The sequence below is a fragment of the Eptesicus fuscus genome, chromosome 9, assembly GCF_027574615.1.
Source record: "Eptesicus fuscus isolate TK198812 chromosome 9, DD_ASM_mEF_20220401, whole genome shotgun sequence".
Taxonomy (NCBI): Eukaryota; Metazoa; Chordata; class Mammalia; order Chiroptera; family Vespertilionidae; genus Eptesicus; species Eptesicus fuscus.
Genome location: NC_072481.1, coordinates 20,693,022 through 20,705,125, shown reverse-complemented (window position 1 = coordinate 20,705,125; position 12,104 = coordinate 20,693,022). Strand labels below are relative to the sequence as shown.

The window sequence follows — 12,104 nt, the reverse complement described above, 5'->3', positions numbered from 1 at the left end:
GTCTCTCAGGGCCTCTGGGCAGCGTGGGAAGGCGGAGCCAGAGTGGAAAGAGGCGGTTCCCGGAGCCTGAGCAGAAAGGGGCTGGGCCAGAGTGGAAAGGCGGTGCCAGCAGCCAGGGAAAGGAAAGCCCATTCTAGCACGAATCTTCGTGCATCGGGCTTCTAGTCTATAATAAATAGCCTCCTTGAAAGTAGTTACCACTATCATCCCCATTTCACACATGTAGAAACTGAGGCACAGAGAAACTGGATCAATTGGCTAAGGCTCCTCATTAGTATGGGAGAAGGCTGGGATTCAACCCCCAGTCTCTCTGGTCCCTAGCCACCTTTAATAATAATAACACTTAATTATTGGTCTGTTGATGATCAATACTAATAGTTAACATCATGTATTTGGTGTTGACCCTGAGCCAAGCACTGTGCAAAGCATTTTATATATGTTATGCCATGTAATCCTTACAACCAAGAAGGCAGATGCCATATAGTACCCTTTTTAAAGAGGAGGAAACTGAGGCTGATAGCTAGAGAGGTAGGAAGTGGTTCAAGCAGGCACTTGAATCTGGGTCCAGCTACTTCTCACACATGACCTCACCCTGTGTCAGCTACCCTGAAGGTGGCCAGTGTTGGGACAGGAATCCAGCCCCCAGTGCAACCTGCTCTCCTGCTCTCCTTCCAGGCTCAAAGGGAAAATCCATGAGAGTAATCTGACATATGAAGACTTTCCAACCTCCAAGTACACAGGCCCCCTGCAGTACACCATCTGGAAGTCCCTGTTCCAGGATATCCACCCAGGTAAGGCCCTGCCTGCCTCTCAACAAGAGAGTCCAGGAAGAGGCAAGGATTCTCATGGACTGAGGTCTCTTGAGCACATCCCAGCCCAGCCCCCTTTTCTAAACACAGGAAGGGGGCAGGGCCAAGGGATGAAAAGAGTGCCTTGGTGAACACGTACTATGTTCCAGAGCCTATGCTGGGCACCTACACAATCACTTGGCTCAAAGAATCCTCATACAACCCCAGGAGGTAGGTTTTATTAGTATACCCATTCTCCAGATGAAGAGACTGAGGCCCTGGGTAGGTCACTCATTCATTCTGTAAGTATAGTATATATAAAGCACCTACCTCACACCAGGCACTATTCTAGGTGCTAGAGATATCACAGTGAGCAAAACAGGCAAAAATCCCTGCTCTCATGGATCTCACATCCTAGGGTGTGAGAGAGGAAGAAACAAAGGTAAATAGGAAAAATACATAGTTTATTAAATAATGATAAGGATAGGAAAGGGACTCAGGGGTGCTGAGGTAAAATAGAGATTTTAGATAGGGGATCCAGTTAGGGGACCACACTGAGAAGGAGGCATGGGAGTAAAGACCTGAAGGAAGGAGAGTGAGCCATGGCGTCATCCAAGGAAAGAGTTCCTGGCTCAGGAATAGCAGGAGCAAAGGCCCTGAGGCCGGAGCATGTTCAAAGAACAGTAATGAGGCCGGTGTGGCTGGAAGGGAATGAGTGAGAAGGGAAGTTGAGGTGAGGAGGTCAGGGATGGAGCAGTGGCCAGACCCTGAGGGCCCGTAGGCCAATGTGAGAATTTGGAGCAGGGTGGTGACAGTGGAGGTGGTGAGGGGTGATCGGATTTAGGATATACTTTGAAGGGATTGCCAATAGGATTTGCTAATGTGAGAGAAAGAAGACAAGGAAGCCTGCAATGATTTTGGCAGAGGTGATTGGAAGGATGGGCTTGTGAGCACGAGTTTTGCAAAGCCAATTAGTGTCTCCGTACTGACGTGGAGAAGGCAGTTGGGATGACGAGTCTGCGGTACAGGAGAAAGGTCAGGGCGGCCTCCTCGGCATGTGGGCAGTACTGAATGGGCCCGGATGAGCTCACCTAGGAAGTGAGGGTAGATGGAAGAGAGAGAGGACCACGCTAACATTTGGAGCTTTGGGGCAGGCAGGGACAGGAGGGGGACCCAGCCACGGAGACGGAGAAGGAGCTGCCAGAGAAGTAGGAGGGAACCCTGGCATGTCCTGGAGGCCAAGTGGAGAAAGTGGTTCCAGGAGGAGAGTGGCCGGTGGTGGCAAAGGCTGCTACGCCAAGTGTGAGAGACCCCAAACTGTTCTCCCGTCTACAACATGGAGGTCTTTGCTGACTTAAACAAGAGCTGTTTTGGTGGCGCAGTAAGGTCAAAAGCCTGATTGGAAATCATCCAAGAGAGAATGGGAGGAGAGGAAGTGGAGACAGCGTGGAGACAGTGCTTTCGAGGAGTTTTATTTGCGGGGAGGAGAGAGTGTGGCAGCAGCTGTTGGTTTAAGAGGAGAAGCAACAGCATATGTGTGGGCTGATGGGAAAGGCCCAGGAGAAGGCGGAATTGAAGATGAAGGAGCGAGAGTTGCTGGAGTGACAGCTGAGGAGTGGGATCTGCTGGGAGCCCCGAGAAGGTAGAATAATGGGCACCGAGCAGAGGGGCTGTGGGGCTGTGGGGAGTCTCTGCTGATGGCTTCGCCTTTCCCAGCGAGGTAGGAAGCAAGGTCATCCTCGGGGCTGAGGAGGGGCAAGAGGAGGGAATGGGAGTTTGCTGAGAGAGGAGGGTCTGAACAGTTCTCTAGTAGAGTTGTGGACCCTGGGGCTGGGAGATCGACGCCTTCCCGAAATCACACAGCCCACAAGGGCAGCAGATTCCAGCCTTTTGGCAGCCGGGAGCCTTGTGTGTTCCTGAGTCAGGTACGAGGTCCTGTAGAGCAGGTGTCCTCAAACCATGGGCCACATGTGGGTGTTTTTGCCGTTTTGTTTTTTTACTTCAAAATAAGATGTGTGCAGTGTGCATAGGAATTTGTTCATAGTTTTTTTTTAACTATAGTCCGGCCCTCCAACGGTCTGAGGGACTGTGAACTGGCCCCCTGTTTAAAAAGTTTGAGGACCCCTGCTGTAGAGGCAAGACAAGAATATCGAGGGGAATTCTCCTCGAGAAGCAGGCACTCTTATTCTCCTCACTTTTTCAGATGAGGTAACTGAGGCATAGAGCTACTAGGAACTTATCCATGGTCACAGCCTATAAACGGATAGCCAGGATTTAAATCCAGTATCTGTCAGACCCCAGAGCCTGTGTCCTTACCCACTAAGCTAACCAGCTATTCTCTGGCCTCAGACCAACCCAGGAAGGCTGCTGGGGAGACTGAGGCTCAGAGAGGCTCACTGATTTCCCAAGGTCACACAGCAGTCAGAGGTCTTTCCACCTGTCTGGATCCATTCTTTCGGTCTATTCACATTGAAAGTCCCTTGAGGCACTTTCAGGGGGCAGGGGAGATAAATGGGCAAATAGACTCGGACAGTCCAGCAAGACAAGGACTATGTATGACCAGGGACTCACACGGGGCTGTGGGAGCCCAGAGGGGGCACCGGGAGGCTCTGGATAGAGCAGGGGCGGAGCCAGGACATGTTGAACATCACTGAACAGATACTGTTTGAACTGAGGGCTAAAAGGGAAGGGTGGGGCCTGGAGGTGCCTCCAGACAGAGATGTTGAACTGAATGGGCAAAGGTGGTGGGTGGTCCAAGGATGCTCACAATTGGGCCTTCTGGGTAGGGGCGGAGAGGTGCTGAGGCCAATCCCTGAGCGTATGACTGCCAGGCAGAGAGGCAGGGCTCCCCTGTAGGTGACTGAAGGTGACTCATCTGATACATGATTGCGGATTTCACAGAAGTGAAGGGCCACCTCCTAGGGCAGTCGTTGGGGGCAGGGCCCGTTTTCCAGCAGCCTGGCTGGGCCTCTGGGTTACCCTCCTGGGCAGGGGTCTCTATGTGCTGCTACCTCGGAGGGGCCTCCGCAGTGGGACCCAGCAGGGTCAGGGCCACTCGTGGATGAAGCAGCATAACGCAAGGAGGCAGGAAGCACGTGCCAGGGTCTTGTTCCCGCCCCAGCCACGGACCAGGGAAGCCCCTCGGCAGACGGTCTCGGAGCTCTCTTTGTCTCAGCCGCCACCTGCTGCATCCCTGTCACAGCTCAGAGGCAAGCCTGACCATCAAGGCCCCATGGACTATATTCTCCCTCCTCTATCCTTGCACACACACTGCTCCCTAGCCTGCAGCCCTCTGTGTGAGACTCCGTCTTTGATGGCTAACTCCTGCCTCCTTCACATCTTAGTTTATAAATGCCTCCTCTGGGGAGCCCTCCTGCATTTCTCCAGGTAGCCTTGGGTTTCCTGATCTCACTGTTCTGTCAATGTCTGTGTGGCTGTCTCTCACTAGACCAGTGGTTCTCAACCTTTCTAATGCCGCGACCCTTTAATATAGTTGCTCATGTTGTGGTGACCCCCAACCATAAAATTATTTTCGTTGCTACTTCATAACCGTAATTTTGCTACTGTTAATGAATCGTAATGTAAATATCTGTGTTTTCCAATGGTCTTAGGCGACCCTGCTAGCGGTTCTCTGTGGGAGGGATTCTCTTAGATAGGTTGAGAACCGCTAGCAGGGTCGCCTAAGACCATCGGAAAACACAGATATTTACATTACGATTCATAACGGTAGCAAAATTACAGTTATGAAGTAGCAACGAAAATAATTTTATGGTTGGGGGTCACCACAACATGAGGAACTGTAGTAAAGGGTCGCGGCATTAAAAAGGTTGAGAACCACTGCACTAGACTGTGAGCTGCAGCGGGTCCAGAGCTGGGTCTAATGCACCACTGCAGATCCCCAGCAGCCAGCACAGTAAACGTCTATTGATGAATGAGTAAAGAAATGAGTCCCAGGCCCAGTCTCAGTTCTGCAATCAGAATGGTATCTGGCATAAAGTAGGTACTCGGACATTTGTTGACTGAAGGAACTTGCCACACGTTCTTGGACAAGCTCCTTCCTCCCTTGAGCCTGTTTCTTCCTCTGTCAAGCAGGGATGCTCGTGTTCCCGTCTGCACTCCCTCTCCAGGGAGCCGTGGCTGTGGGAACTCGCTGCTTGCCCCAGGGCAGGGTTTCTCAACCCCAGCACTATTGACCTGGGGCCGGATAATTCCTGGTTGTAGGGGGCTGCCCTGTGTGCGGTAGGATGTTTAACAGCATCCCTGGTGTCTACACAATTAGATGCCGCCCTGCCCCCCCCCGCCCCCCGTTGTGGTAACCAGAAATATCTCAGTCTGTCCGAGGTCCCCTGCGAGGCAGAGCACCCCAGTTGAGAACCACTGCCCCAGAGAAAGCTGCCTGTAGGAAGAGGGGCTGAGGGAGCAGAGTAACATGTGCCCCGGACATCCTGCCGAGGACAGAGGCCCCCGGGGAGTTCAGAGAACAGTGACCTGGTTAGCCAGGCCCCTTCCTTTGTCTGTAGGGCCTGTGAAGTCACTCTGGCTCCTCTGCCAGCACCAAGGCCCTTTATGTCCAGATGGGAGGGGCAGGCACCCCCAGGGACCTAGCCCATGGATTCCAGCAGCTTCCTGTACGCCCCCCTTGCAGCTCTATAGCTCCCTATTGGCTCATCTGAGAACTTCATCTAGCACCTGTCACTCCTCCGCATCCCCTCACCCCTGCTCTGCAACTTCTACTCTCTACTAACACCCCCTCCCCCACCCCACCCCTCAGCTGACATTGGAAACCCTCCTACAACTGCCCGGCCTGATTGTCCCAGCTCCCAGGCATCAACTTCTTCCCCGGCCAGGCCAGGTGGCCATTGTCCCAAGGACACCAGACACTGCTCCCTTATTTTCCTACCACCTCCCTCTCCTGGCCTGTTCCCTCCTCCCCTGCTTATCTGAATCCAGTCATTTTGGGTTCCAGCATGTTCCCTGCCTACCTAGCTGTGTGACCAGGGCAAATCGCTGCCCTCTCTGAGCCTGTTTCTTCATCTGTAGATCGGGAAAGTGTAACTTATCTTCCCTGGGTAGGTGTGAGAATTAAATAAAATCCTTTCTTGGTGATAACTAGCCAGAACTTAGTACTTGGTACCTGCTTGTCAGTATTATCCTGAATATCAGATGGTTCCTCAGTCTTACCCAACAGGCTTTCTGGGGCCACATACAGGAAAGAAAATGTTTGAAAAGACCGTAACTCATGTTCCAATGCTACTTCCACCCCAAGTAGCAACTTGAGCACGCCACTGAACTTGGCGACGTCTCCAGGGCCTCACTTTCCGCTTCTGAAAAATGGGTACAGTCATTTGTGTTCCTGGGGCTGCTCTGGTATTCCCATCAGCTAGTAGGTGTGAAGATGCTTGCCAGAGGCCAGCACTGTGCAGCGGAGGGCCTGAGTGGGTGGGAGGCCTAGGGGACCAGCTTTTTAAAAAAGGCCTGGCCAGAGGCAAGAGCTTATGGTATCTCCTGTCCTGTTAGGCCCGTGCAGGCTCAAAGCCACTGTCCTGGAGAACAAAGAGGCACACGCCACTCATTGCCAAGCAATGGTGCTGGACTGCGGGTTTCTCTGCTGCTTGGACAGCTGTAGCGAGCGGTTAATGATGGCCCAGAGACATTTCCTGGGGCCTCCACAGTCCATGCTCCTTCCCGAATGCATTTTAGCCTCAAGGTCTCAGAGAGGCTTAAATGGACCAGGAATCTACCTGGAGACAGACAGGCTGCCTGCTTTTTGTTTTTCTGAGACAGTGTTTTGGGACCTAGGAAGGCGCTCTGACCTCCAAGAGAGTAAACCCCAGGGGAAGGGACTTGTTTCCCTGGCTCGGTCACCTCTCCTGAGGATAAAGGACGGGCGGAGGGACTGCCTGTCTACTAAAAGGGAGAAGAGGTGCTGGGTCTCTCTCTGAGCCGAAGGCTGTTAACTCCTGCTAGCCCTGGCCTCAGGGGGGCGAGCGGGAGGCCCCGAAGACAGGACCCTCTGTTTATGATGAGGTGGGAGGCCCTAGAGGTGGCCCTCAGCCCACCCTTTGGGGTGTAAAAGCCTCCTTAGGTTCAGGCCACGCCTTCTGCCTCATAAGAACACCAGGGCCTGCTCCAGCCCTGCCCCTAAGATGTGGGGCCCTGGCCCCTGTTATCAGGCTCCGCCCCCTAGTTCTGCCTTCCCTGCCAATGAGTGGTGTGCCCTGCCCTCATCCAGTGCCCGGGCTTCTGTGCCCAGGACCTCCTTCCCTTCCCTTCTGTCGGCCCAATCTCAGAACCACGGACAGCCCACGGGGCTGCCTCCTAGAGCAGCCTCCCCCGTTCTCAGTGGCACCGGAATTGACCTGCGATGCTACCTAGGCTTAAGAGTCAGGGGCTGAGCCCTCCTGCCTGTCTAGTCTCCCTCCTGGTCCTTCTGCCCTGAGCCACAATTTCTGCCTGCTGCTGGTCTCCTCAAATCATCCAGGGCACCTCAGATATAAGGCCCAGCTTGCTGCGAGCACTCGGAACTGCTGCTGCCCACACCTTGGCGTGGTGCCCGCTCTGACCCAGCAGTTGACACCTGCGTACGACCCACCTCCACAGCCAGGAGGAGTGGCCCATCTGTGCCTGATGACATTCTTCTTTCCCTAGCTCCCCCCTCCCCACCCCACGCACACTTCCTCCACCCTCTCCACCCCTCACCTCCTGACCCCTCTGTGGGAATCCCTCATTCCCGTGGCAGGAACCTGGTGGTTCTGACAGGCGGCACCGTGACCGGTCAGATGGCAGGGTAACACATTCATACGCTGATTCAGTGTCTTCCTCCTCGTGGCCCTCCCTCTTCAGTGTCCCTGGATAGAGAGTTGTATTTCCATTGGCCCCTCTGTTCACAGGGCAGCCCTCTGAATTCTAAGACCAGGAAAGAAAAGTGTAAAATGTAAAACTAAATTCACTCCTCACAGAGCCCTGGAAGGAGCTTGGTATGTCAGAGGTCAGCTTTGTTAGCGGAAATATGGACGGAAGCAGAGTCCAGGGCGGTCTGCTGTGCTCTGTTGGAGACGGTCGCCCTCACGGAGGCGTTTTATTTCTGTGCGTGGACAGAGCCAACAGAGGTGCTTGAAGTAGGGGCAGTGCTCCAGCCAAGTGTAACCACGTCCCTGCTTCACTGAGAAGGAATGTTCCAGAAAGCCGGATGAAGTCCTTCCTTCACGCCAAGGAAGTGGTAGCAGGATTCCTTCTTCCCACCTCCCCTCCCCTCGGCCTTGCTCAGGCCTGGAAATGGTCGTCCACGCTAAGGAGGGTCACTTCCAGGTTCCCCTTCTCCCCGCTGGGCATCAGCTCCCTCAGGGAGGCGGGAGTAAACAGACAGGAGTTCATGAGACTCAGAGCCAGCTCTGCTCAGCCAGTGGCCAGCCCGGAGCCCGGTGACCCAGCCGGTGCTGCTGCCCAAAGATAACACAAGCTGGCTCAGCTTCACGGCCTGAGCCTTTCCAGAAATCTTCCCCGTGCGCAGGGCACACAGGGAGAGGCTAGCGGGATCGCACACAGTCCTTGCCCTGGAAGATGTGGGTACAAAATATATTGGGAGAGGGCCCAAAGTTAGAGAATCTCCGAGGAAAGAGTGAGCACACCTGCTGGGAGTCCGGGAAAGTTTCCAGGGGATCAGCCATGGAATTGAGCTGTGTGTGTGTGTGTGTGTGTGTGTGTGTGTGTGTGTGTGTGTGTTGGCGGGGAGGCAGTGATTACAAGCAGAGAGGAGGTGGGAGAGGACACAGTCTGAGTGAAGGCCTTGGGCCTGAGTGGGATGCAGAGCGGCAGCTGAGAGGTAGACTGGAAGAGAGGGCTGGGGGGCTGGATTGCACATGGCCTAGATGAGTCCTGGCTTTGCTGAATCACCTGACACTAGTCATGTCTCTTCTCTGGGTTTCAGTTTCCCCATCTGTCAAATGGGAGGGTGGGTCTGGAATCAGTGGTTTTCAGATTTATCAGACCCATTATCTACTTCTCATAACAAATAATTTGTAATGTCTCAAAGATAGAATGACCTTTTAATAACTTTAAGTACATATAATATATAAGATATATACACACGTGCATGCATATATACACACTGACTATAATATGTAATATGAAGGAAAAGCAGAAGAAAATTATCTGTAATAAAACGTTGTGTATGTCACTATGTAAATGTTCACTCACAGCCACACTAGAAAACACAATGAAGTAATCAAGTAAAACACCATTCTGCCTCAAATGCAGCCGGAACAGGTAGGTTATATCAGTCAGTGGCCTTGTTCTTAAAGATATAGTTTCCAAAAAGGTGAACAATTCTCAGTGAAGATTTTTTTAAAGTATATATTTTTATTGATTTCAGAGAGGAAGGGAGAGGGAGAGATAGAAACATCAATGATGAGAGAGAATCATTGATCAGCTGCCTCCTGCATGCCCTACACTGGGGATCGAGCCCACAACCTGGGCATGTGCTCTGACTGGGAATCAAACCATGATCTGGTTCATAGGTTGACGCTCAACCACTGAGCCACACTGGCTGGGCCTCAGTGAAGTTTTAAACAAAACACACTTAGTCTTTCCTCAGTTTGCATGGTAGTTGTATTCCAAAATAGTCAATATATATTACAAACTGTATAAAAAGTATTGCCTGGGGGAACATTTGACAATTATTGGTGGGGTGGCCTGGGGCTGCCCTGCGCATTCCATTCAGGGCATTTAACATCTTTGAGACAATCCAAACATCTCCCACAAATTTCCAAATCACCCCCTAGGGGGCTATCCAGCCCTTGGATGATCTTTTAAACGCCCTTCCAGCTTGATTCTGGACCTCATTCTGGTTTATTCTCTTAATTCTGGACCTCATTCTGGCTTATTCAACAAACTTTTGTGGCGTGCCCACTGTCTGGCCCCAGGCATCTGCCCTGAACCAGCAGCATTGCGCCTGCTCCCCTGAGCCACGTTGACTCTGGGAGGAGCTCAGCCTTTACCCTCCCATCGTACAGAAAAGGAAGCGGAGGTCCCGGGAGGCTTGTACTCAGCCTCACACAGCCTCCTGGGGACCAATCAGAACCTGACCCGCAGAATGGCTCCACAGTCTCCTCTCCACTCACGTCTCCCTCCTCCGTCCCCTGCAGTGCCAGCCGCGCTGACCCTGGACCCGGACACGGCCCACCAGCGCCTGATTCTGTCCGACGACTGCACCATCGTGGCCTATGGCAACCTGCACCCACAGCCACTGCAGGACTCGCCCAAGCGCTTTGACGTGGAGGTGTCGGTGCTGGGCGCCGAGGCCTTCAGCGGCGGCGTCCACTACTGGGAGGTGGTGGTGGCCGAGAAGACCCAGTGGGTGATCGGGCTGGCCCACGAGGCCGCGAGCCGCAAGGGCAGCATCCAGATCCAGCCCAGCCGCGGCTTCTACTGCATCGTCATGCACGACGGCAACCAGTACAGCGCCTGCACCGAGCCCTGGACGCGGCTCAACGTCCGCGACAAGCTGGACAAGGTGGGCGTCTTCCTGAACTACGACCAAGGCCTGCTCATCTTCTACAACGCGGACGACATGTCCTGGCTCTACACCTTCCGCGAGAAGTTCCCGGGCAAGCTCTGCTCCTACTTCAGCCCCGGGCAGAGCCATGCCAACGGCAAGAACGTGCAGCCCCTGCGGATCAACACCGTCCGCATCTGATGCGGCGGAAGGACACGAAGGCGCCGGCGCCCTGGCCACCAGCAGGAGCCCTGCCCAGGAGGCAGGAGGCCTGGACGCCGGCCGCTGGCCAGCCTGAGATCTCAGGCGGCTTGTCTACCCTTCAGCCTGCCTTTCCTTGTCTGTAAGATGGAGGCTGTGCTCCATGACTCCTAAACCCTCTTCCAGCATCGATGTTCTTCAGCTCTGACCTGGATGGGGACGCATCTTTGGCCCAGGAGTGTGACATGGCTTCCCCTCAGGGCAGCCCCTGCCCATCCCTCATCCCCATCCTCTCAGGGGCAGGGCTCTGTCTCCCTGTACCTCCCTCCTGCCCGCATGCCCTAACCTCAGGGCATGTCAGAGTGGTTGCCAGCGGTTGGCAGCTCGGAAGACACTCAGAACCCTCTTGGGCTCCCAGGCCTAAGACCGTCCCTGACCAAGCTAGTGATGGGCCATTTTACCCGTGACCCCAGCCCACAGTGGACCCAGGCAGTAGCTGGACCTAGTGTGGCCTCAAAACCACTCTCTCCTTCCTCCTCCGGACCAAGAGCGTTATGGTTCTTGCTTTTCCAACTTCTCTGCAGGTAAAGACGGTGGTGGCCTGTGAACGGCAGCCAATGATGAGGCTTGGAGAAGGGTCCAGCCCGACCCCTGTGACAGGCTAGGGTGTGGAGCAGGCTGCAGGGAGCAGCTGTTTTCATCAGGACCCGACTACTGGAATGGGCTGCTGGCTGGGACCTCTCGTCAGACTTGGCGTCTATCTCCGTTAAGATCCTGATGTAGAAACAAGAGCTGCTGTAGCTCGTTTAACTAGACAGGATTTATTACCAGGCCCCTGACGGCTTTACAAAATCATTGGAGGGGCTGAAAGAGCAGACACTTTGCTGAATTTCCAAGAACAGCTCCCAGCTGCCAGATTCATCGTGTCTCTCCTGACCAGGAACGCCACTCCCGAGTGCAGGAAACCACTGTTGACTGCAGAACTGTGCTCCCTCTGCTACGCTTCCCAGCAAATGGATGTCCTGAGGCCTGCCTTCTCCCACTCAATTCAGTTCCCAAATCCAAGTCTCCATGAGGGATTCTGTTTGGGGAATTAGAAATCAGGTCCAAAACCTTGGCTGCAAGGGAGTCTGGGGAATGTAGTTTTCTTTCTAGCCTCAGCCATACAAAAAGGCCCATTAGAAGGACGTTAAAATGGATGTTGAAGAAGCCCTGCATGGTTTTTGCCACGAGTGTGCGTCCAGACCTTGGCTTTGAAACGCACGTTTCCTGCTCCATGCTGAGTCCCTGCCCAGGGGCAGGAGCCCAGCGGATGGGCCTGCAGGACCAGGCTGAAATGTGTCTCCAGCCTTGACTTTTCTTTCTAGGCCTGGGGCCTACATTCTGAACTTGGAGTCTCTGACCACACCCATCCCAAAGGAGCCAGCCTAGCTGAACTTGGGGGGCTCTCACCTCACAACTGCTGCCCACTGGGGCCTCCCATGGGCAGGAGGAGTCCTCAGTCTCAACCAACCCCTTCATCTACCAGAATTTGGGCCACCCCCAGCAGTATTTTTATTTTAAATGTTGCCCATTTTGTGAGTTATGGTGAATTTGTACTAAATTAAAGTTACAGGATACCA

General features: G+C 53.7%; 1 protein-coding gene across 1 annotated transcript in view; it reads left to right on the top strand.

Moving 5' to 3' along the window:
* TRIM62 (tripartite motif containing 62) overlaps nt 1-12,104 on the top strand; it is a 27,636-nt gene extending 15,532 nt beyond the window's left edge. Inside the window, exons 4-5 of the mRNA XM_008156979.3 lie at nt 676-791; nt 9,932-12,104. Of these exons, the coding sequence (XP_008155201.2) occupies nt 676-791; nt 9,932-10,482 (667 nt within the window). The 3' untranslated portion in view covers nt 10,483-12,104. The remainder of the gene's footprint in view (nt 1-675; nt 792-9,931) is intronic.